Source organism: Antechinus flavipes, chromosome 3 (assembly GCF_016432865.1).
Source record: "Antechinus flavipes isolate AdamAnt ecotype Samford, QLD, Australia chromosome 3, AdamAnt_v2, whole genome shotgun sequence".
NCBI classification, from domain to species: Eukaryota; Metazoa; Chordata; class Mammalia; order Dasyuromorphia; family Dasyuridae; genus Antechinus; species Antechinus flavipes.
Genome location: NC_067400.1, coordinates 631968501 through 631994639, shown reverse-complemented (window position 1 = coordinate 631994639; position 26139 = coordinate 631968501). Strand labels below are relative to the sequence as shown.

Here is a 26139-nt window from a genome sequence, read left to right as displayed (position 1 = left end):
GTGCTCTCTTTTCTGTGGGAATGTTAGAATATAGACTCCTAGAGTCCAATGATTTCCATTTCTCAGTCCCTTTGAAGAAGATATTAGAAATAGTAGATAATTAATAGATGCTAAATGCTATATTTAACATGGTGGGTGAACAAATTTAATGAATTTTATGTATGTATATGTGTCTTTGAGAACGAGAAGAGGGAGGAGGAGAACTATAATTTTCACATCTTCCACATTCTCATTCTCTTAAATCTCTAAATCTAACATGATAACTATTCATCCTTCAAGATAATGAAATATTTCTCTGAATCCATCATTTTTGTTAGTATATAACCATACATTAACATTTTTAATAGGATTCCTTGCTGTAAGTCTTGAAAAAAACTTTGAAAAGAAAAACAGAACCAAAGAGATTATTTGTATTTTTGAATATCTCAAACAATAGAAATGCAATAAGTGAAGCAGGCAAAGATAGCAGCAGCAACAGAGTCAACAGAAAAATCAGCTAGAGACTACCTTCTAAATATGTTCAAGGGAATAGAGAAAGATAGAAATCTGGTTGATATGACAGTGAAAAGCTGGACAAGGGGATCATGACAGAACACGGTGAAAGCCTGTCTATAGGTGAATACATCTTTTGTGGCACTACATTATAATTTGGGAAAAGTATATAAAAGGGAGGGAGAGGAACAACTCAGAAAGGTGAATGATATACCAGATCAAATCAAGGGCTGGTAGGGAGGGTAACACAGTGTGACTGATTTCTCAGAAAAAAAAGAGCCTACAGGGGAGTAGGTGTGGGGGGAGAGGAGGAAAAGATTAAAAAAGGGGAGGAAGGAAAGAGACCTTACTTTGGAGGTGGGAGTGGCTTCCACTGATAAAGACTCCAATAGGTAAAGGGAAATGAGCTCCTTACACTGGATGAGCTCTGGGGTATTTGGTATCTGAAAAATGTTCTCATTCTGGAAGGGGGTGTTGAAATCTTTGGGAATAACTGATACCAGGAAGAGTGGGAGAGCATGGACACAGGGAGGACATTTTCAGGAAAATGTAGAAAGGTCAACAGAAGAGGTTCTAGATCAGAGGTGCAGAAAGAGCTCTCCCAAGGGGTAATGTCCTCTTACAATATCTGATATTGTTCTGAGAATGAGACTCAATGGAAAAGGGAAATACATGGCAGGGAAAGAAAGTGCCTAGAGGGTAGAGAATTGAATAGATACTTTGGAAGCTTTAATTGTATGATGAATACAAAGAAAAGAGATGAATAATAGGAGTCATGAATCAGAAATGGGGATCTAGATTAAACAGAAAAGAGAGAAAAAAGATGGTGAGAGTGAGAGAACATGTAAAAACCAAAAATTAATAATAAACAAATGAACTGGACTCCTTGAACGCAAAATGAGGAAGAGGAAATCTATTTGACTAAGAGGGAAAAAGGAGGGGAATAAATACATAACTAGATAAACTAGGAGAGAGGTACTAGCAGACTAAACTCTAAATGACAAAAGGCTAATAAATGAGTAAAAGAATCTGAAGTTAGAAGAAAAGAGTCCAGGGAACTGGGAACAGGCCACCCTAAAAAAAAAGATGAAAGTAGCCAAAGGAATTTACCACTATTTTTTACAAGAGAAGAGGGGGAAATAAAAAGTTGATACTTTCTTCCCCCAGTTAAGAGACAGTTAAAGGAAAATATAAGCTTAACTCTTAGAACTTGAAATGTGAATGGATTAAACTATCCCCAAAAAAGAATGTCAGATTGAATTAAAAAATGAAATCCTGCATTCCAATGCTTTCAAGAATCACATTTAAACAACAAAGATATATACAAAATAAAACTGGGGACAAGGAAAAAATATTCATCAGGTGAATTTTTAAAAAATAACCAGAGGTTGCCATCATGCTATCAGACAAAGCAAAAGCAAACATTCAAATATATAAATATATAAATAAGGAAACTATGTTATACTGATAGTTTCCTTGTTTATATATTTGAATGTTTGCTTTTCCTTCAATTGTTCTACGTCAGTTTCTCTGCATTAGTTTTCCTGAATTATAATATCTTGATTTCCCTGAGTTAATATGGTATTGTTCTTCCCCTCCCCCTTTCTGTTCATTAGGGCTGAGATAATTAGGGCTGTACAGATCTGGCCACGATGACATTCCAAAAGATAAGATTCCAAATGTCCTATCTCAGATACCTAATTGACATCATCTTCCTCTATTTTTCCAGACTTCCTCTCTCTAGCTGGACACCTCCTTAATTCCCAATTAATAAGAATTTATAGTTCTCACCTGTAATGTGTCAGATGCGAATTTATGGTGCATCCCTGAAAATTCCTGTTCTCTGCCTTCTGCCTTTGTTTCTCTTTTTACTGAAGTCCTATAAAAATCCTTGGAGTCATACATTCAATACTGGATATTTTGAGATGAGATCTGATGCAGTCAATCACTTAAACTCTCCAATAAATAAAATATTAAAAACTCTCATCTTTATCTTGCCTCAATTTCTCTGGCATTATAAAAGGAAGTATAGATGACAAATCAATGCCAGTAATAAATGGATACTTCAAATACCTTAGCATTCAAGTTTGTAAGAGAAACTGTAACATGCTCTCATAGCAGTTACTATTACCAGTCTCTCCTGATTCCTAGGCCCTCAGAGTACTTCTGGCCACTGACCTTTGCAGTGTCAACTAATTCTATCAACTTGCCTCCTCTGAGGCCTTCAGAGGCCTCTGGGCACGATTTCTTGAATCGTAGTTTAATAACCGATAGCAAGCTCAAAAACAGCCAGCCATTGCTCCATTTTACCCTTTTCTAGCCAGTTTTATTTTTAGAGTGACTCCATCATACACAAGTCAGTGTTCACCTTTCTTTCAAGCTTCTCAGTAATGATGACAGCTTGAAGAATTCTGACAGCATTTCCATATATAAGCAAACTTCATGTGTTTGGAATCAATCTCTCCTTCCAAGTTTACCGTGTCCCCAACATGACATTTGTGGTTCTATTACTTATTGTCTATTTATTCTTTCAGGCTCCTTTCTGACCTAAGACTTGACTCTTGCCATATCTGGAGAAAATGTTCAGGATATTCTTGTTGCTCTTTCTTGGAGTAATGAGTTTAGAAATTTCCCAGGATATCAAAAAATCACCACCACCACCACAACAAAAAGAAAAACAAAAACAAAAGACCAACAACCACCCAAACCCCCCCCCCAAAACAATAACAACAAAAAATACCTCCTGTTAGGGTCCTTCTGTCTTTCAGTGCTCTGTAGATGTCTCATTCCCTCTCCTCTTCCCCATAGTAGATCTCAAAATACTGACTTGTGTTTATACTTCTTTTGATTTCCCTCATGTGGAGTTTAAAAAGAATATTGATGCATTCAGTCTCTTTAAGCCAGGTAGAAAACTATATTGGTCCAGACTGAGAGAACGTCAGGGTCCTTTTTTGTATGAAAGTGGTCTAGTTTTCTGCCACAGGCATTAGGCTGGGCTGGATGCTGAATCTGAAATCTCACTCTGGGATCAGAACCCCAAAGATGCTGCTTATGTTGAATGTATTCCTTGCTTAATACCCAGTTTAGGATCCAGCATTTTCTGCTCCCCCTGCAAGAACCTTTTGACACCTGGAAAGCCCCCACTTTGAACCTGCCTCATTTCTGGGATGTTGGTGGAAAGGCCAACCTCAGAATCTTGGGAGAGCACTCTGAGCCAGTCTTACCCTAACAGTAACCTTTCAGTATTCCTGATACCCTTGTGGACATTTTTATCTTGATACTAATTTAGAACCTTTGGAAAAATGGGATTGCCATGTTTGAACTTTGCCTTGTGTATCATAGAGACTAGATTTGTTTGAAGCTTTCAGACCAGATTTGTTGCTTAGTCAGGATGTGTTAGTCACACTGATCCCAGAGCCCTTTGGAGGTGATCCAGACAATGAGGCAAGGAATTTTCTGAGATCTACCTTTTCAACAACCTGTGTGCTGTATTTGGAAACTGCTTCACAAGCTGAACACAAAACTGTTGTTATCTTGCTCCTGGTTTTGAACTCTATTAATGTAAAACTTCCTAAAGGTTCTGATTTTTTCTATTTCAGCTCTTGCTGAATTTTCTAATTATGAAATCATATCATACTCTCAGAATCATTTTTTAGATTAGCATTTTTTTATACTGTGGTTTCCCCAAATCCCAATATAAGATTAGAAAATAAATATAATATAAATAAAACATTAATGCATTTCTGAATTATCTTCCTTGGAAAAATCACTTCATCCTTCTGATCTTTTGACCCTTTGGATATACTGCCTTCAGAGTAGAATGGAGTCATTCTGATTCAGTTATGCTGGATGTTTATTCCTACAATTCCTGATTATATGATCTCAATGGGAAATTTTTAGTGATAACCTTGTAGAGGCTCAAACATCCGTATTATTATAATGGGAAAACAAGTCTTTCTTTAAGTGAGCCCTCATTCTAATTTAGATTAAGAGAAAATCCAGTCCAATCTGCATTAACACTTGAAGGTAAATAGAATCCCCAAAGTTCCCAAAGTCGAGTTGCAGTCAGCACCTCAAATATAGGACCCATTACTTTCTGCTGCCTCGTTTTCATCTAGCCACCCTTTCAACTCCAGAGAGGAAGGAGTGAAGCCCAAAGCTAGGAATGGAAGTGGGAAAAGGAGGCAGCCTGGGAATAGGAGGAGATCTCAGAGCAGAACAACCTGGTGGGTGGTGACCCAGGTGGAATATGAGCCTGTGGGGTGGAGTTTGGAAGCTTAGGAGGAGTCCAGGGAAGACGTTGGGCCTCTCCAGTGGTGAAGACATTTCACGTGATGGAGGGCGGGGTTTGGGGCGGGGAAGCAGCTCAGGGCCTGAGATTCTGCTCTTGGGCGTCATAGAAGGAGACAGCTCGTTTTGGGAAGTCTCAGGCCTGGCTGAGATGAGAACTCCTGGGCCCAGGAGAAATCTCCTGCAGTGAGCTGGCTGGAACCTGGGACTTCTGGACTTGCGATCTCTCTGCCTCCTGCAAGCCAGCTCTGTAGGTGCAGATCCCAGGTAGGTCCGTCCACCTCCCCGCATATCTACCCCCACACTTCCCTGCCCACGTCTGAGCTTTTTTGTTGCCTTTGTCTTTGCTATTGGGGAATCATCTGACCTTCAGCAGCACCAGGAAGGTGCTGCAGTACCAGATTCGGCTATTGGACAAACCTTCCCTTCCCAGCCCCTCCCCTCCCCCTTCGCCATCCCTGTTTTTCATACCCCCATATTTTCAAACATCTGACGTTATCATCCCCGGATTTATCACCGATTCCCATTTTCCCAATTTCAGACTTTGCCTATAAGGACTCAGGAGTCTCTCCTTGTTCCTGGATCCCGGTTAGAAACGTGGTGCTTCTGTCTTCAGACTTGGGCCCCTGATAGATTCAAGATTTCTGCCTGCTCTGAGGACCCACTCTGGACCTGGGCATTAAAAACTCCTGCCTGGCTCTGCCTATCTCCCCCTCCCTTCCACCATCCCCAAAGCTTTTGGGCTGCTGCCAGATCAGACCCCAGGCCATGGCTCCCTTTAGGGTCGTCAAGCCTAAGCTCTACTAGAAGGTCCCAGACAATCTCCCCAGCTCCTAGGAAGACCTCAGAGCACAGTCATGCTGCTTTCCCGGGATTCGTGTCCCCTCGAAGCCTTCTGCCCCTCCAGTGTCCCTGATGTCCTTACCCTGAGCTGTGTCACAATTTCTCCCAGATATTATCTGGGCTCTCCTTTCCTCCTGCTTCCCTGCCCCCTCTTTTAAAGCCCTCAGACATCACCTGCCTCCCTCCCTCCCCTGAGCTAGATATCAGGCTTCCCCATCTTTTCCTAGTTCCTCCATCCAGAGCCATCCTTGCATCCCCAACGTTTATTATAAAATCACAAGACTTCTACATCGTTCCGTGTATACATTGTTTCCTCCTGAATTCAGAGAGGAAGGTTACTATGTTACCAGCTCTCCACCCGCCCACCCCCCCACCTAGAGTTATACTGATAACATTTTCTCATATAGAAGTAAATAAAGAGGGCCTTGGAATTAGTCTTTAATGTTTTCCTTTTTCTTGAATCTTTTATATTAAATTTTTCCATTGAGTTCTGCTCTTTTTGTTACAAATACATGAAAGCTTTACAGTTTGTCAAATGTCTATTTCTCCCCTATTGTATTCCAGATTTCTGGGTAAATTATTCAGGATGCTGCAACTCCAGGTCTTTGGTTCTTTGAAATTTAATGTAACCAAACCCATGGTCTTTTAGAGTTGAAGCTATTGGGTTTTGTGAAATCCTGACTATTTCTGCAGGTTTGGAGTCTGTGTTATTTTCTGGTTGGATTGCAGTATTTTCTCCTTAATCTGGGAATTTTGAAATTTTGCTAGGATATTCTTAAAGGGCTTTCTCCTGTGATCTCTTCAGTTGGTAAACATTAGATTTTTTCCTTCTCCCTTTACCCTCTTGTTCTAGAACTTCAGGGCAATTTTCTTTCATAATTTCTTAAAATATTGTATCCAGATTGTTCTTTAAATAACTCTTAGGTAGTCCAACAATTCTTAGATTATTTCACTTTGATCTGTTCTCCAGTTTTTCTAATGAGATGTTTCAGATTCTCTTGTATGTTTTCTAGTATAATTATTTTTTGGTGTCTCATTATGTCACTCAATTCCTCCCCTTCTATTTTTTTCAAGATTTTTTTTTTTTTTGGTACTTCTTTCAAAATGATTAACTTTCTTTTCATAATTTCTTGAATTGCTTTCATTTTCCCCCCAAATATTTCCTTAATCACTTATTTGATTTTTGAATTCCTTTTTATGTTCTTGCAGGACCTCCTTTTAGGCTTGTTGTGTATCTTTGATGTTACTCTTTGGGACAGGAATGGCTTATTTTTTAACTTCACTATTTTCTGCATAATAACTGTGATCTTCTTTTATATCAAAGTAGCTTTTGTGAGGTTCTTTTTCCTTTGCTTACTCCTTCTGAATTTTCATTTGTTTTTTGTTGGGGACTTTCCTTCTGGGAATTACCCTATATTCCATGTCAGCTGGTGGGGTGGACCCAAGAGATAGAGAGGGGCTCTATCTGAGGCAGGAGGCTGTGTCTGGCAGGTGCTAATCTTTTCTTAGGACTCAGCAGGTGTCTCCCTTCTGGGGATCCATCTATGTAGTGCTGAGTGGGCTAGGCATAGGATAATCCCAGAGGAGAGTAAATATAAATGGCCAGCTTTGAGTCCTTCCAGGGGTCCTCAAATTATGGCCCTTGGGCCAGATGCAGCAGCTGAGGACTTTTATCCTCCTCATCCAGGGCTATGAAGTTTCTTTATTTAAAGGCCCACAAAATAAAGTTTTTGTTTTGACTATAGTCGGGCCCTCCAACAGTCTGGGGGACAGTGAACTGGCCCCCTATTTAAAAAGTTGGCTTAGGCGAAAAAGGATGTAGAGAGAAGTAGAGATGTAGAAAAAGAGAAGCAGAGACATACATACACTTGCTTTTGCTTCCTGCTAATTCCTGCTGTGATTACCATCAAAGAAAAACTGTCTGGCACCTTAACATTGGTTGGTCTTCATGTGTAAGATTGGTATGTATGGGCCTGGCAATCAGTAGCCTCAGAGGCTAAACCTGTAGGTTTTATTTTATTTTTAGCAGCTTATAACCATGATCATTATTACAGTCAAGTTTGATTTCTGAGCTCTGAGTCATGCTGGGTAACCCTCAGCTCCTCCTTTCTGTTATGTTCTGAATTCTGTCCAGGGGCTCAACCTTAGCAGCAGTTCTCACCTAAGTCACATGTAGGATTCCTCAACTTTTGTCCTGGAAATATTTTTGCTTCCTAAAGTACTTTCCCAGTGAGTGCTCATTCTTCATTGTCCACAGCCACAGCCCAGCAGAATGTCTGGCCAGCACTGCTAGTCCCTTTGTGCAAATCCTTTTTAATTCAATGTGATCAAAATTATCCATTTTGTATGTGTTAATATTCTCTAGTTCTTCTTTGGCCAGAAATGTCTTTTTTCTCCACAGATCTGAGAGGCAGATTATCCTTTGTTCTCCTAATTTATTTATAGTATCATCCACTATATCTGAATCAAGAACTCATTCTGACTTTATCTCCATATAGAGTGTTAGACCTTGATCAATGCCTGATTTCTGCAATGCTCAAAAAGCAATACAGCATTAAAGAATTTCTTAATAGGAGCTAATCTGAGATGTGACATCTAGTCTAACTTCTAACCAGATGGAATTTTGTCTACAAAGTCTCTGAAAACTGCTCCTGCAGTCTTTTCTTGAAGCTGTGCAGTGAGGGGAACCCTCCACCTGTCAAGGCAACCCCTTCCTTGTTGGGACAATCTAGACTTTAGAAAGGTCTTCTTGTTATCAAGCATAAAATTGGCTGTCCTTGTTCCTAATGCTATCTTGTATAAGAAATTTATCCCTGTGCTTCCTTCATTATTCCCTCAAATTCCAGCACAGTTAGTGGGGGGGGAAAGGGAAAGGGATAATCTATACATACTTACTATGTGGCAGGTACTGTACTAAGTATATACATATTTTCTCATTTGAGCCCCACAACATACCTGTGTGTTTGGTCCTATCAAATTTCCTATTAATAACTAGGGAAACTGAGGCACACATCTATGAAATAATAATGTGCCCTGAGACACACAGCTAGTAAGAGTATGAGGTTGGATTTGAAATCATCCTTTCTTGAGTCCAGTCTCAGGATTTTTATCACTTCTAAACCAACTGTCTCTAATTTCTAATAATGGAATTTTTAATTTAAAATAAATATGGAGTGAAGGGGGATCACTGCAATTTCCAGGTGTTTGCTATCACAAAGAGCCACTTTAAACATCCCATCCATACAACTTATTGTCTTTCCATCTCATATTTACTCACCATTCTCTTTCTCAAACCTGCTTTTACCCTATCTCTGTCACTTGATCTTCTCTCCCACTCTCCCACTCCCCATCCCATCCAGCTAAAAGTCCCTCCTCCACCCCACCCCCAGTTTCCTCACCTCTATTTATTCAAAAGGCTTCTACATTCTTCTGAGTGTATACATTGTTTCCTGGGAAATTCAGAGAGTAAAGTTACAATATTACCAACTCTCCACCCTCCTCCCCACCTGCCTTCTCAGTATCACTTCTTCCTCTTGCCCAGTTTTTATAATTGTTTCCTTTTACCTTTTCCTATCCCATCATACATGATTCAGCCCCAGTCTTTCAAACTACTTACAGTTACACTGATAACATTTTCACATCTAGTAGTAAATATTTGGCCTTAAGGAATGCCTTGGAATTAGTCTTTAATGTTTTCCTTTTTTTCTGTATCTTTTATATTAAATTTTCCACTGAGTTCTGCTTTTTGTTACAAATCCTTGAAAGCTTTTCAGTTTAGCAAAAGTCCATTTTTTCCCTTCATTGCAGATTATATTCAACTTTCTGGATAAATTATTCTGGATGCAACTGCAGTTCTTTTGTTCTATGAAATTTAATGTAAGCAAACATATGGTCTTTTAAAGTAGAAACTATATGGCATGTAGATGACCCTTACCCAAAATGACTACTCAGAGGTTACTCAGTAGAAAGTAGAAAGGTTGTTTATTAAAACCTCTGCAGGATGAGCCATTCTATTGTGAAATAAGGGAAAGAGAAAGCTCATGGGAGGAGGGCTAAAGAAGTAGTAAACATACACAGCTTTTATACAAGAGATTACATTACAAGTAAGAGAGCATTGAGAAGGGGAGGGGAAACATCTAAGTGGTTGTTGCTATCCGGAGAGATTGGAATGGAAGGATTCTGTTACCTGAAATCACTTGATTTCTAGGAAACAGAAAACCAGGCCTTTTGGCTTCAGATAGACAGTGGTCAAGCTAATAGACTAAATATTGAAAAGTGTCAAATACTGATAAATGTCATCAGCTCAGGTTAAGTAAATATGTTCATAGCTGGCCAAGGCTCAAGTAAATATAGGCCTGCACATATTATACAGGTCATAGGGGAAATACAGAAATAATGAAAATAAAATACAGAAAAAGAATTCACATATTCCTGTAAGTTCTTCACCTTGTGTCTCTATTCTACACAATTTCCCCCTTGTAATATGTAAGTGATTTTTATCATATTTACATGAAGAACTTACACACTGTTCAAAATCAGTAAACATATCTATACACTGTTTATCAAGTTCACCATCAAGATCATCCCTTTCTAATACATTCCAGCCTTTCCTCTGAAGAATCATCATTTGAATAGCATCTTCTGTATGCAATATTTTGATAGGGACCATTGAACTATTCTGGTTACTAATGTAATTATGCAGGGTAGACATAGTGGCAACAGGGTAATACCACTCTGCAATAAGTTCATACCATAAAAATTGCTTCTACCAACTGTCTTAGAAACAGTTATCACAGAACAATTTGGCATTTGGCAGACATAAAAATATAAAGATAAATGAACAAAGATGACAATCTAGGGAAACTGAGGCACAACATTACACATTTGCCTTTTGCATATTTGAATTATTGAATTACCTCCCCTAGATAGCTGGAAGGTCTCAGCACCATAATTTTGGCCAACCCAATGTGACACAAATAAATCGAAAGTAAAACTAGAAAATGCAAGGACTTATGGATAACCCTAGAGTTATCAGCAGTACAAAGGCCCTCATCTCAGCCAGAGAATCCCATTTGAGATGGACAGTTAGGTGGTCTTCAGTCATTTGTGCACTTAACTCAGCTTCTGCTTATATAGGGAGTAGCGGTGCTCAAGACAGCCCCATGCTAGGAGGGGCCCTAAGTCTGTAAGGGATTTCAAAGCAGGGTAAGAGTGGGGCCTGGAGTAGCTCCACCTGTTCCCACTAAGAAGAACAGGAACTGCTACTAGGATCCAGAAAGGATCCTGATTTCTGAGCAGAATATGCACAGTTAGACCATGAAGGCAGGCCACCCCCAAACTTTACAGTTTTGATCTCAAAACTGCAGTGTCCCTTGAGAATGCTGAGATACCAATTAAGAAAATGGGGTTAAGGACTGAAGACTGTCATTCCCAAGACAGGTATCTATATCTTGGAGATTTCCTAAAAACAGGCAATCATAGTCTGCCAGAGCAATTTCAACAGAATAAGAGATTTCAAAGCTAAAGCATCAAATCACCATTTCACCTATAAAGTTTCTATACATCCATAACAGCAATAGTTACACAATTTAACAATTTCCATCCCAATTCTTAAACACACAGTAGTACTGTTGTAATTTTAATATAATTCGTCAGCCACTTTCCTACTTCTCCCATAGCAAGTTACTTCTTAGCTTGTTGTTTCTCCCCTTATTTTGTGAGCTTGTTGTGGGCAGAGATTGTTATTTACCTTTTTTGAGAATCCTTGTCATTCAGTATCCGACAGAAAGGAGGCATTTATTTAAGCCTTACAGTAGAGGTTTGTTATTTTCCTCATTCTCTATAGAAATTGAGGCAGACAGATTAATTAGTAATTATAAAATTATAAAACCCAAAGTAAAAAGAAAATTCTATGTGGAATTTTCTGTAAGAATTGTCCAAAAAATTTAAAATAATAGCCATAATAACAGCTAAAATATATAAAGCAAAAATATACATATTCAATCATTATGGGAAGGTCTTTGTTTGGAATTCAAATCTTAGACAGAATGTTTATTCTGTTGAAAAGTCTCAAATGTAATGAATATGTGGGGAGCTGGAGTAGAGGCAGGTTTTAGAAATTAAGTACCTGTTTAAGTTATCACTTTCACAGTGAGGAATACAGGTTGCAAATTGGAAGTTCTCCTGGGCAAGAGATGTCCACTTATTGCAGAACAGGCAGAAGTTTTGGAAAGTAAGTTAGAATACAGTCATTTCCTGAGTTTGATTGGTTTCCCAATAGAAGACAATACAACAGTTCTTGGATTGTTTCAAATCTTGAGGTTGTGATCACCCCCTTTCCAAAGCACAGAGTTCTGTGATAAGAACAGTTTTCTGTAGTTTTCCAGTTAATTCACTTATTTTGTATATAAGTACAGTACAGCACAAGAATATACATTATCAGATTGGATAATTTTACTTTGCATTGTGAGTCCTGCCTCCTAACCCAGAAAAGGCAGCTCTGAGAAATCTAAATTATCAGTATATTTATTAGGAATACAATATAAAATATTCATCACAAATAGAAGATGAAATCAAATAACATGAAAATTATAATGGTTGTACTGTGGGTTCTAGAAAGTTTTCATTTTTCGGAATCCAAGTTTCTATTGATGATGATGCTTTATTCTATTTTTTTAAATCTTTTTTTTTAATATATCTTTTTATTGACAGAACATATGTATGGGTAATTTTTTCAACATTGACCCTTGCAACCACTTCTGTTCCAGCTTTTCCCTTCCTTCCCTCCACCCCCTCCCCTAGATGGCAGGCAGTCTCATACATGTTAAACATGTTAAAATATATCTTAAATACAATATGTGTACATATTTACACAATTTTGTTGCACAAGAAAAATTGGATCTAGAAAGGTAAAAATAACCTGGGAAGAAAAACAAAACTGCAAGCAGTCCACATTTCACAGTGTTCTTTCCCTGGGGGTAGCTGGTTCTGTTCAGATTTGTTTTATTCTAGAAGAGGACTAGAGATAAAAGGGAGATGTCTTGATTTGTGTTTGAATGGGATGTAAGGGAGGCTGTGCTCTGCCAAGTCCAGTGGAAAGATGAAAGTCCTGAATCCTTCCTCCAAGAAAATGTACAGTGATGGAAGCATTAGGGAGGAGGAGCTCATGGGATGATTAGCCTGGTGGGTAAGTAGCCAGGTGAAATTAGAGTCCCAGGGAATTTGGAAGGGAGGAGTCTAGGGCTGAAGAAGAGCCTTTCCAATGGCTATTGGCTATGTGATGATGGGCAGGGCTGGGAGAGGAGAGGCAGGCAGCAATCAGAGGTCATCATCCTGGATGATTTTGGGAGTGAGGTCCCACTCTCCAGGTTTCAGGGGCTAGGCTACTTGGGGCTCTTGAGCCTCAGAGGCTTTCCTGCAATAGATTAATGGGAATCAGGAAGGGTTGGGACTGAGATCTCTGGGCATTCTCTTGGAGCTGCCATTTTCTACTTACTGCAAACCTTCTCTGCTGGAGTAGGACCCAGGTAGGCATAAGCCAGGGCTCCTCACAAGTTCTGCCTTCTGCTGGCTGCCCTTGCATAAGCATTCATACTTGGATATACTGTAACCTATTTAACATGTAAAGGACTGCTTGCCATCTGGGGGAGGGGGTGGAGAGAGGGAGGAGAAAAATCGGAACAGAAGTGAGTGCAAGGGATAATGCTGTAAAAAATTACCCTGGCATGGGTTCTGTCAATAAAAAGTTATTAAGCATTCATACTTCTTATCTGTCCTAATGGCCAGTGTCCTCCCCATCTGTCAGAATAATTTCCTGCCAGGTCTGGCTAGTTAATGAATTCTTGGCCCCTACCTTTTATTCAGGTTCCGAAACACTTCACAAATATCCAGTGTTGCCCTCTTCCTCAAGCTTACCATTGGGTCATGTTTGCCCTAAGGGAGATTTTCCCTATAGTAACCCATGAGTCCTATTTTCAGCCTCTCCTCCTGGGCCCCAATGTCCTAGCTCTGCCTCCAGCTCCTGTTTGGTGAATTGATTGTGAGCCTTCAGACATGATTTCTTATGAGGTTCCACAGGCTCTGCCTTTCTGCCCCCAGGACCCCATCTTGGTTGTAGGAACTGAAGCTATTTCCTGGGCCAATTTCTCTGGACCCGCACATCTTGGGCTCCTTCCCAGGCATGTGGCTCACTGTTTCCACATTCCCTTTCAGGATTCTAAGCCTACAATCTACCCAAAAGTCTTAGAAACTTTCCCCTAGCTTCTGCTTAGATTTCAGTATTTGGGCATCCTGTTTTTTCTCATTCAACTTCCCACCTAAATCACTTCTGGACACTTAAGTTCATTCTTTTTTACTTAGGCTTCCCAGCTCCCTGTCCCTTCCCTCACCATACGTCCTGGGAGCTGAATCTCAGACTGGATTGTCTGCCAACCGGAGGTTTCATCTGGTCTTTTCCCCTCCTTACTGGATCCCTAGTCAGTTTATTTTCTAGATAATATGTCTGTTGGGGAGAAGGGATGCTGTGAGGACCGAGTATCACTGGCAGGGAAATTTCTGACTCAGGGGACATTGAGGTTCTACACACTTTCATCTCATCTGGGGCCTTAAATCCCTCCTGCCTCTTGGGTCTGTAGGAGGGTGGGGGAGAGGAAGGGAGTCAGAACAGTAGGAGTAAGAGAAGGTGAGCTCATCTTCAAGTTTATACCATCCCACTACAGTCATCTTATTCCTTGTCCCTTCTGTCTTGTAAAGTCCTGACTGCCCGTATGGCCAATAGCCCTGGGGACCTTTTCCTCCCAGATTTGTTATTTTTGACTGAGTAAAAGAGAATATTCTTGGCTTCATTTCTTCCTCAACTTTAATCCCTCTCTGAGTGTTGTCTCCTTCAGATCAAGAGCTTAGCTTAAGGTCAAGTCTTTATTGCTTCCAGGGTCATCTCCAGTCATCCTGATCTATATCTAGCCACTGGAGCCAGGAGTTCTGGAGGAGGAGGTGAGGCTGGTGATTTTGCAACTCACCACCCTCTCTTCACCTGCACTAATTCAGTTAATTAACCATTGGGTTTCAGTTGTTGATCTGTGCTGGGGCTCTGTTCCCCTTTTATCCAAGTGACACAGATCTTTCTTGCAGTCTTTCTAAATTATCTAAGACTGGAAATTTTTCTCACCATCCTTTTGTAGGTCCTGTCACTCCACTCTTAAATGAAAGTTATTTCATAGAAAACTGGAGTTCAGACAATATCCTGCTTCTTCTCTCCCATCTTGACTCCACCATTTAGATTTTTCAACCTGACCTCCTTTAGAAAAAATAATGATGAATGTTGGAGGGGATGCGGGAAAACGGGGACACTGATGCATTGTTGGTGGAGTTGTGAACGAATCCAGCCATTCTGGAGAGCAATCTGGAATTATGCCCCAAAAAGTTATCAAACTGTGCATACCCTTTGATCCAGCAGTGTTTCTACTGGGCTTATACCCCAAAGAGATACTAAAAAAGGGAAAGGGACCGGTATGTGCCAAAATGTTTGTAGCAGCCCTGTTTGTAGTGGCTAGAAACTGGAAAATGAATGGATGCCCATCAATTGGAGAATGGCTGGGTAAATTGTGGTATATGAATGTTATGGAATATTATTGCTCTGTAAGGAATGACCAGCAGGATGAATACAGAGAGGCTTGGAGAGACCTACATGGACTGATGCTAAGTGAGATGAGCAGAACCAGGAGATCATTATACACTTCGACAACGATATTGTATGAGGATGTATTCTGATGGAAGTGGATTTCTATGACAAAGAGACTTAACTGAGTTTCAATGGATAAATGATGGACAGAAACAGCTACACCCAAAGAAGGAATACTGGGAAATGAATGTGAACTATTTGCATTTTTGATTTTCTTCCGAGTTATTTTTACCTTCTGAATCCAATTCTCCCTGTGCAGCGGGAGAACTGTTCGGTTCTGCAAATATGTATTGTATCTAGGATATACTGTAACATATTTAACATATATAGGACTGCTTGCCATCTTGGGGGGGGGTGGAGGGAGGGAGGGGAAAAAACGAAACATAAGCGATTGCAAGGGATAATGTTGTATAAAAATTATCCTGGCATGGATTCTGTCAATACAAAGTTATTATTAAATAAAATAAAATTAAATTAAAAAAAAGAAGAAGAAAAATAAATTAGAAGTTGATGTCTACATCATGAAAGTTTAATGACTAGCTTGACATTAAAGAAGAAATATTAGAAAGTGTTATCTCTGAGCACCCCCTCTCTTCCCTTTCTTTGCAGAAGAGACAACAAATGGGTATGGAGTAATGTATATAATGTTGAATTTGGTTTATATGTTAGTTAACTGAAAAAACTTTTTTTTTCCATTCTTCTTTATTATTAATAGATTCCCTGTGAGCAGGAGGAAAAATATGTTGACAAATGACTGTGATGTAAATATAAAAGATGCCAATACAATTTTTTAAAAGTTGTAATCTATAGCTATGAAGTCTGTTGTTTTGATCTTTTTGTTCTATAGGTTACAAGCCTATTTTGTCAAGCTTGTCTTGAGTCTGACAACATTGAGGGCATGTTTTATAGTATCCTTAAATAGTGCTGAGTGGCTTTCTGTCCACCTTGTGTGAAGTACTCAATAAAGATTCTATACAATAGGAAAAAAAAAAAAAACCTGACCTCCTTTAGCCTCCCTCCCACTGTTGGTGTCTGTGCCCTAAGGGCAGGGCCAGGAGCTTAGTAACTTCCATGGAACCTCACCCTCTGTAATTTCCTGTAGGCTAGTCCCCCGCTCAGGAAAAGAAGGGAAGGACATCTGTGCAGTTATAATCATCTTCTCCCAACAGCCTGCCGAGGACCAAGGCCTGGCCCAAGCAGCAAATCTGGAGCCAGAGGGAATGGCCCCTAAGAAGAGCAGATCCCCACCGCATGTAAGTGTATTCTGCCCACAGATGTGGGCAGCAGCAGCCCAAGAGGCCATTTCCACAGATCTTCAGGATGGTCTGTAGGCTGGCCATCTCTCTTATCTGTGGATCCTTTACAAAAATGGGCAGGAAAGTGACTGCAGTAAGAACAACACTGGCCTCCTCTCTGCTATGTTTTGGACTGATTCACTGTCCCTTTGGCATCTTGAGCACTAACTCCCTTCCCCCAGTTGCTGCCTCCACATGTTTGTTTACATTTTCCCTCAATATAGGTCTGTGACAAAGGTGACCACTTCACTCATTAGTGTCTAGCCTGTGGATATCATGTCTTTGCTTTGGTGTAGCAACATCTCCCCACTACACACACACACACACACACACACACACACACACACACACACACACACACAGACACACTTCCTAACCATTCTGTGTTCTGTGTCCTGTGGCCAAGCTCCCTCCTGTAGCCACTGATTTTCCTGGAAACCCTTGACCTTGTTGTCTGGAGCAGAACCCTGGAAGCTTCCCCAGCTGTTGTCCATTCCCTGGCTGGGAGCACAGTAAAAATTGTCTTCCTGCTGCTGCTCAGCTCCTGTTGCTTCAGGCCATACAGAGCTTCCGAAATCTCTCTGAATGCCTTCTCTTTACCAATTTTGTAGTTATGATAATTTTTTTTGCCAAGGCAATTGGGGTTCAGTGACTTTGTCCAGGGTCACACAGCTAAGAAGTATTAAATGTTTGAGGTGGGATTTGAACTCAGGTTCTCCTGACTTCAGAGCTAGTGCTCTATCCACTGTCCCATCTAGTGGCCCCTATTATAATTTGTTTTAACCTGAAATACAAAATAAGAGAAGAAAAAAAATTTCAGGTAACCAGAAGAACTTAAGAGTAGATTCGATAAAACAAACCTACAAAATAAATGCTACTCATGAATCAGTTGCTGTCCAGCATTTCTTTGCTTCCTGGTAGGTTTTCTTTTATTCCATTTTATTTTCTTTATATCCTGAGACCCCCTCAGCTGTAATTAGGTACTTCTAGAATAACGCCATCATATTCAGCTCATACTTAGCCTTTCTCTTCCTTCACCATTGCTTAGGTCAAAGCAACAGGCATTTAGAAAGGGAAGAGGCTTTGTTCAAATATATAAGGCATACAAAGAAGGAAAAATCAGTCCCTGTCCTCAAGAAACTTCCATTCTAACATGGAAGACAACATGTCAGCAGCTGTGGCTACACCAGAGAAGTGGGAGGTCTTTGCATGATTGTGCTTCCAAGTGTTCTCATAAAGGATGTGACCTTTGCATAAATCCCTTGTCTCTCCAGTTTGCTTTTGTAAATTGGTGACCATTGGGCTGGATCCATTAAGAAGTGTGTGATTCTGAAATCTGGAACACAAAATCTTATGAAAATGAATGTTGAAAAGTATCTATACATGCATTTGGAAAAATACAATACTATTGGGGGGAAGGATAGTGTTTTCATCTGGATAAGACTTAATTTCTGGCCTTTGGAAAATTCACAAGATTTTTTTTTTCTTCTCAGTGATCATGGAAATATTTTAGCTCTATAGCACATAATACTTGCTAGCTTCACATAAACACTTCATGCCATTTTCTTAACATAGCACTGTCTGATTTCAAATCCACAAATCCTCATCTCTCTCTGATAGAACCCATAACTTTCCTGATTGCACAGGCAGTACCATTTCCTACTAAGACATATCTCAATTTTATTGCACCAGAAAATATAAGATGCATTTCTCTATATTCCACTGGTATTTGGGGGACTTTGGTTTCAATGATGGCCCTGAATCCTGTAAGGGCTGTCACCTTTGGGCAGATCCCTCCTCCATGCTTCAGGTCCCTTCTGTTTGTTGAGGAGCATTGGATTAGGTCAGTTATGAAACATGCTTCAACTCTTAAGTGCTCTGCTTATTGGTGTTTTAGGAGCTGGTGACCTTCAAAGATGTGGCTGTGGACTTCAGCCCAGAGGAGTGGGGTCTGTTGGACCCACATGAGAAAAAGCTGCACAAGGAGGTCATGCTGGAGAATGCCAAAAACTTACTCTCCCTGGGTAAGGAACGCTTCCCTTGGAACTCTGGAACTGCCATCAACAGGAGTGTCACCATCCCCTCCCTAGGGTGTAGAGTTTCAAGGCTTTTACCAATTCTCAGAAAGGCCCAAGGGCTGCCTCCTGTCCCCAACAGACAGGTCCTCCTCATGCCTGGTTCTTCTATGAGTGGTCTTTGCATTGTAGGATGGTAACCTGGCAGTTTTGCTTGCAAACCTTCTGAAAACTGTTCCTGCCCCTTTTCCCTGAACATGGGATAGGAGAAGGAACCCTCTTCCTCTTGGGAGGAACCACTGTGTCTTTGCAATATTCTTTTGGGTAAAAAAAAATATTTACCCCACTGCCCCTGGTGTAACTCATAAATCCCCAACACAACAAGTGGGCCCTTGTTCCTCCTTCATATATCCCCCAAAGGCCTGTAGAGGAACAGGGAGAGAAAGGGAAGGGAGGAGTTCTTTCCATACATTTGCTGAGATCCAGCCCTTGTGCTCAGAGTTTCCTTCATGCACATTATCACCCTTGATCTCCACCAAAACCCTTTGTTTTGGGCGCCATCTTTATCCCTATTTTATACATGTGGAGGCTGAAGCAAAAAGATGAAATTATTTGCCCAGAGTCACATAGCCAGGATGTATCTAAACTCAAATTTGCACTCAGGCCTTCCTGACTGCAGGCCCAGGGTTCCATTCTCTGTGCTTCCAGCTGCCTCTAGTGTCCAGAAAATGGAAGCTGTTGGATGTGGCCATCCTGCTGGGAAGGAGGCAGCAAAATCAGGATCTTCTGACTCCAGATTGCCTGCATGGTCTCCTTTCCCCTCTGCCCTCTTCCCCTGGCAATAAGCACCCTGAAAACCATCTTTGAGTTGCCCTTGGAACTACCCAGTGGACCTTGCACCCCTGCCCTATTCCAATGAGGAATAAATGACTAGTTTCAAGGCTCACACTTATTATCTTCCCCCTCCCAGGACTTCCAGTTCCCAGAGAAGATTTCATTTCCCATGTGGAGAGAGGAGGCCTGAGGAACTCCTGTCCTGGTGAGTGAGTTGCAAGCTGGGGTATAGGCTGCTATCCCAGGCGGGTTCTTCTTATGATGGGCGTGCGGGTGGGAAATCTGGCTTGGAATCCCTTTTCAGACTTTTGTGATAGTGAGGTCCTGACCACCTCACTGAACCTCAGTCTCTTCATCTGTAAAATGAGAGGCTTGGACTCTATGGTTTTTCAGTTCTCTTCTTATGGAGAATCAGTGATCCTATTGGAAATCTTTGTTGGAAATTTGTGGCCATCCAGCTCTCTATAATCAAAGAAAGAGGGCTCAGGCTGTCTAATATGACTTTTCTTAGGTCTTTTTTAAGCCAAAAAGCATTTGTTTTTACTTTTTTGATAATTATTTAAAATTAAAAACGAAATAGAAAAATATAAACAAGAACAATTTAAAAAAATGTTTTATGTTCAGCAGAATCTAAGGGAGGATTCAAAATCTGTAATAATAAATTTCCATAAACCATAAATGAAAGATATTGTATTCAGAGCCATCCATCACTTTTTGCTTTCCTGTAGTTGTTCTTTTGTTCTCTGCTGTGAGCCCCCCTTCATCCTCTGCAGTTGCCCCATGCAGGCTACAGTTAAGCACAGATACATAGGATAAGCAACAACCTTTGAGGAAAGCTGGCCACAAACTGTAATTGATGAGTTGGAAGATTCCCTTCCTGCCTCCTTCCCTCCCTTTCTCCCTTCTCTCTCTCCCCTCTTCTTTCTTCATTGCCTGTTTCCTTCTTTCTTTTCTTCTTTCCTTCCTTCCTTCTGTCCACCTAGAATATCATATACCTCTATCTACAGATGTTCTTAAAAGCATCCCCCCCCCCCCCTTTCTTCATCACTGAAGCATCTCTGGATAGATTCCTTCTTCTTTTCCTTTCCTCCTTCCCTCCCTCCCTCCCTTCTTCTTTCTTTTCCTCCTTTCCTCCTTTCCTCCCTGTCTTCCTCCCTCCCTCTCTGCCTTCCTACCTTCCTCCCTTCCTCCTTTCCTTCCTCCCGCAATTGGGGTTAAGTGACTTGCCTAAGGAAACACAGCTAGGAAGTATTAAGTGTCTAAGTCAGGGGTCCTCAAACTATGGCTTGTGGGCCAGATGTAGCAGCCAAGGACATTTATCCTCTCACCCAGGGCTATGAAGTTTCTTTATTTAAAGGCCCACAAAACAGTTTTTGTTTTTACTATAGTCTGGCCCTCCAACAGTCTGAGAGACAGTGAACTGGCCCCCTATTTAAAAAGTTTGAGGACCCCTGGTCTAAGGCCAGATTTGAACTTGGGTCCTCTTTGCTTCAAGCTGGTACTCTATCCACTGTGCCACCCAGCTGCCCCAGTTCTGTTCTTAAGGAACCTTAAGTCAAAATCAGTCTGATTCTCATTGACTACCCATAGATCCCTTGCTAAACTCATTTGGTCTTTGCATTCTCATTGATTTAGACTGAGTGTAAATCACAGTCATTTCTACTTTGGCCAGAAACCCTGGGCTTCTTCACAGAAGCACTCATTCATTCATTTTTATTTATTGAGGGTTTTTTTTTTTTTTTTTGGCCTGGTGAGAGAGGAGATTCTTTTTCTTCATTGCTCCCTAGCCTTAATCACTGGATGGGTGCAACCTTAGTCACAGGAGACCTGTTTGAGACCTTACCTTAAGAAGGGCCAGGTCTTCCCCTGCATACATGGTCATCTGCAGTAATCCTGATCTGTACCTGGCCACTGACCATAAATGAGGCCAGTGACCTCGGGCAGCTCTCCCTCACTTAAATCCAAGTCACTCACTACATAACTAACAACTTCCCTTAAGTTAGGGATATGGAGGGAAAGACTTCTGGTTATTCCATAACAGGACCAGGAGGCCATGCCCTTGTTATCTTCACTATGGGATTTGTTCATAGATAAGAGGGAACAGGAAAGAGACTGAAATAGATACATGGATTTGGCAGCTCAGAGGGACCAACGTGGAAGCACTGAGGTGGGGTTAGGACATGTGATTAGCCCTGGGTAATGTCAACCAAGCAATAAACATCAATTAAGCACCTGGTCTCTTCTATGCATTGCATTAATCCCTGGGTATACAAAGAGAACCTGTCGAGAAGTTTTAAATCCAGCATAGAAACTTGGAGATGGTTTGAGAATAAGCAACAGTTTGTAAAACTTATTCTTAGCTAATCCAAGGCAAAAGAATGTGTTTTTTATGAAAATGCTTCATGTTCAACAGACATTTGTATATAGAGAAGGGGAGGGAAGTATATGAAGGAAGAGTTGAGATGGAGAGAATCAAAATCACAGTGACAATGATAGTAATTAACAAACATATGGGGCCTACTGTGCAACAAGAGTTTTATAATTATTGCCTGTTTTGATGCTCACAATAACCTGGAAAGTGGGTACAATTATTATTACTTTCATTCTACTGGAAAACTGAGGCAAAGAAGCACATTCCCAGGGTTACAGAGGTAGGTGATGCCTGAGATTGAATTTGAAAGAGAGGATTGGCAGTAAAATGGACAACATCTATCTAGTGCAATGCATTGAGAAGCCTCAGTCTCCAGTTTTGAGTTCTAATCTCTGCTGCAGGGATTTGGATCAGGTTACTCAGCCATTCAGAGCTCATAGCCTGGTTTCTAAATTATGAGAATCCTCACTTAGCCTTCATCTCACATTTGTTGTGGGGGTCCAATGTCATTGTATTGTGTGTGGAACTTTGTATTAATTGAATCACTTTATTGGTGTGAGCTAATAGCATTTAAAAATGATTGAATCTGTCCATTTCAACTTTTGCCTGGAGCAATTAAAAGTTGATGATTTTATTATCAGCCACCATTAGAGAGTATATTTATACACATGTGTGTTTGTTTCTTTCAGATGCAGAGACGTGTTTTGACATGAAGGAGATGAGTGCAGATCTGAAAATGATCTCCTGGAAAGATCTTTTTCAATATCGTGAACACAGGACTGTTCTTGCTAAGCACAAAAGAAACCACATTGGAGAGAAACGTTGTGAATGGAATACACACAAAAAAGCTTTAAGAAAGAGTTCCACTGTTGCTAAAAATAAGAATATACATTCTGAAGAGAAAACACCTGAGGGTCATGAACGTGATAAAGCTTTTCGTGTACTCTCTTCCCTTGCCAAGCATCAGAGAATCCCTGCTGGAGAGAAACCTTATGAAAGTAAGAAACATGGAAAGACTTTGAGAGAGCGATCTACTCCTAAACATGAGAGAATTCACACAGAAAAACAACCTTATAAATGTAATCAATGTGGAAAATATTTCCAATATCATTGCAAATTTGCTCAACATCAGAGAATTCACACTGGCGAGAAGCCTTATGAATGTAAAGAATGTGGAAAGGCTTTCATAGTTCGCTCCCGTCTTGCTGTCCATCAGCGAATCCACACTGGAGAGAAGCCTTATGAATGTAATGAATGTGGAAAGGCTTTCATACAGAGCTCCAGTTTTCTTGAACATCAGAGAATCCACACTGGAGAGAAGCCTTATAAATGTACTGAATGTGGAAAGACTTTCACACGGAGTAACAGTCTTCGTGAACATCAGCGAATCCACACTGGAGAGAAGCCTTATAAATGTAATGAATGTGGAAAGACTTTCACACGGAGTGACAGTCTTCGGGAACATCAGCGAATTCACAGTGGAGAGAAGCCTTATCAATGTAATGACTGTGGAAAGGCTTTCACATATCGTTCTTATCTTAATGCACATAAGAGAATCCACACTGGAGAGAAGCCTTATGAATGTAACAAATGTGGAAAGACTTTCACATCTCACTCCAGTCTTGCTGTCCATGAGAGAAAGTACTCTGGAGAGAAGCCTTATGAATGTAATGAATGTGGAAAGACTTTCACACGGAGTGACAGTCTTCGTGAACATCAGAGAATCCACACTGGAGAGAAGCCTTATAAATGTAATGAATGTGGAAAGGCTTTCATAGATCGCTCCTACCTTGCTGTCCATCAGAGAATCCACACTGGAGAGAAGCCTTATGAATGTAATGAATGTGGAAAGGCTTTCATATATCGCTCCTACCTTGCTGTCCATCAGAGAATCCACACTGGAGAGAAACCTTATGAATGTAACGAATGTGGAAAGACTTTTACACAACGCTCCCAAGTTGCTATTCATCAGAGAATCCATACTGGAGAGAAGCCTTATGAATGTAATGAATGTGGAAAGACTTTCACATGGTGGGATAGTCTTCGTGAACATCAGAGAATCCACACTGGAGAGAAGCCGTATGAATGTAATCAGTGTGGAAAGAGTTTAAGATGCAGTTCTAAACTTGCTGTCCATCAGAGAATCCACACTGGAGAGAAGCCTTATAAATGTAATGAATGTGGAAAGGCTTTCACATCTCACTCCAGTCTTAATGAACATAAGAGAATCCACACTGGAGAAAAGCCTTATGAATGTAATGAATGTGGAAAGGCTTTCACAAAGCGCTCCTCCCTTGATGCACATCAGAGAATCCACACTGGAGAGAAGCCTTATGAGTGTAATGATTGTGGAAAGGCTTTCACAAAACGCTCCTCCCTTAAAGAACATCAGAGAATCCACACTGGAGAGAAGCCTTATGCATGTAACAAATGTGGAAAGGCTTTTACACAGCGAAGCAGTCTTACTTCCCATCAGAGAATCCACACTGGAGAGAAGCGTTATGAATGTAATGACTGTGGAAAGGCTTTCACACGGCGTGAAAGTCTTAGTAAACATGAAAAAATCCACATTGGACAGAAACCTTCAGATAAAGCTCAAATCTTGCCTAGCAACAGAGAGAGCACAGTAGAGAAAAACTTTTAAGTGTCTGGATCATGGTAAAGTTTTTAATATATATTAGTCTCTGACTAGGCATGTGAGATCTTAAAATAAATGTAAAACCTCATTCATATAATCCATGTGGAAAAACATTCAGGCTCACTTTATCCCTGAATTGCTTCCAGAATATTCCTAGAAGATTGAAATCATGGATAAAGTTATAAAAATGGAGGACAGAGTTTGTTAGTCAGCCAGGATTTTCTGCTTGGGATGAAATCTCTTATGGACTTGGCATGGGAAGGTCTTTAGCCCAAATTAATCTCTGAGTTTACTTCTGAGGATACGGAGTGGAGTGAAGACTTTAAAAATGTGCTAAAGGAAGACTTGCCCTTATGTGGAAGATAAAGGTCACTATAAATCACAATTTTCACACTGGAAAGAAACATTATACAAAATGTATTTTCAGAAAGGCTGGATTTCATCCTTTGTGCAGACATCTTACTGCAGATGAAACATGTGAATATAATCAAAGAGGGAAGGCCTCTTCCTACAGCACGGATCTCATGAGACATTGCAATTTTTATACTGTGTATAAAGGTCGGAAAATAGATTTAGCTTTTCTCTGAAATTCCAAGATCCGTGTCCAAAGAAGGGTCTTTATAATGAGGGAACCAATTGTTTTAATCTCCTCTCTCAATCAATAATGATTAAGAGATTTAAATCTGACTTTAAATTATTTTTATTACTTAACTTTCATCTTCATTCTCTTGTTTATTCCTAAATTCTTTGGCTTTCAATCTGTGATAAGTAATATGTTACATGTTCTAAATTTCTTTTAAAATATTGGTGGTTTAGGTCTCCATTTTGACCTTATCTTGCTAAATTGTGTTGGTTAGGTTTGAGGGGATGTGAGGCCTTTTCAGAAAGCTGACCCCCAGAAGAGTGTCATAGTTTAGGGCTACATTTCCAGAAAAAAATCTCCCCCTTGTACTCTTGCTTAATCTTGCATGAACCACTTTGCCACATCAGTAAGCAATGTATATTTATGTAATGTATAATTACTGTTCTTAAGTGGAATGGGTTCCTATGACAGATTGGGAGCCCAGTGTGAGAGATCATATAAATTATAATCTTGTATTTGACAATGTAAAAAGTAAAGACTTGTGGATAAGAATTTATTATTGTGTTAAAAAATTAATATTCATTTTAAAGGAAAATATAACAAACAGGTAACTTTTCAAATTTTCTAGCTATAATTTTTCACATTAATTTTACAGAATCCAGATCAAAAGAAGAATTCATTTTCTAAGGGCACATTTACATAATCCTCTAGAAATTATTTTTCAAATACCAGTATTTCTAAGAAAATATTTTCCCCTAAATTCCAAAATGAGGAAAATCAGAATAAAAATAATGGCATGAATAATGTTTTTGAAACATGAGAGAAAAATTTCCAAATAACATGAATTCAGTTGATAATCTGAGAATTTTCTTATGTTGCTGCCCATTCAGCCCTAGCAGCCAGGCACCCTATGAGCTGCTAGACCTTAGTGGGGGAAGGGCTGGAGGACAAGCTGACATGAAACACAGGTCAGGTGGGAGATAAGAGCAAACTCCATTTATTCATCTGAGGATAAGGGTTTATATATCTTTCACCAAGACAATAGTGTGTTCTCCCGGGAACATTAGTCCTTTCTCATGGGACTATTAACAATGATACC

The 26139-nt window shown here is 40.2% G+C and overlaps 1 protein-coding gene across 4 annotated transcripts in view; it reads left to right on the top strand.

The window, feature by feature from the left end:
• LOC127556806 (zinc finger protein 665-like) overlaps nt 1-25596 on the top strand; it is a 52339-nt gene extending 26743 nt beyond the window's left edge. The window contains exons 1-5 of one of the 4 annotated variants that reach the window (XM_051990249.1): nt 4859-5049; nt 16474-16557; nt 18497-18623; nt 19585-19653; nt 22509-25596. In XM_051990249.1, coding sequence (XP_051846209.1) covers nt 16525-16557; nt 18497-18623; nt 19585-19653; nt 22509-24463 — 2184 coding nt within the window. In that variant the 5' untranslated portion in view covers nt 4859-5049; nt 16474-16524 and the 3' untranslated portion in view covers nt 24464-25596. Of the gene's footprint in view, nt 1-4858; nt 5050-5323; nt 6060-16406; nt 16558-18496; nt 18624-19584; nt 19654-22508 lie in introns of those variants that run through there. The other 3 variants (XM_051990248.1, XR_007952511.1, XM_051990250.1) reach the window with 3 other exon arrangements.
• The last annotated feature ends 543 nt before the right edge of the window (nt 25597-26139 follow it).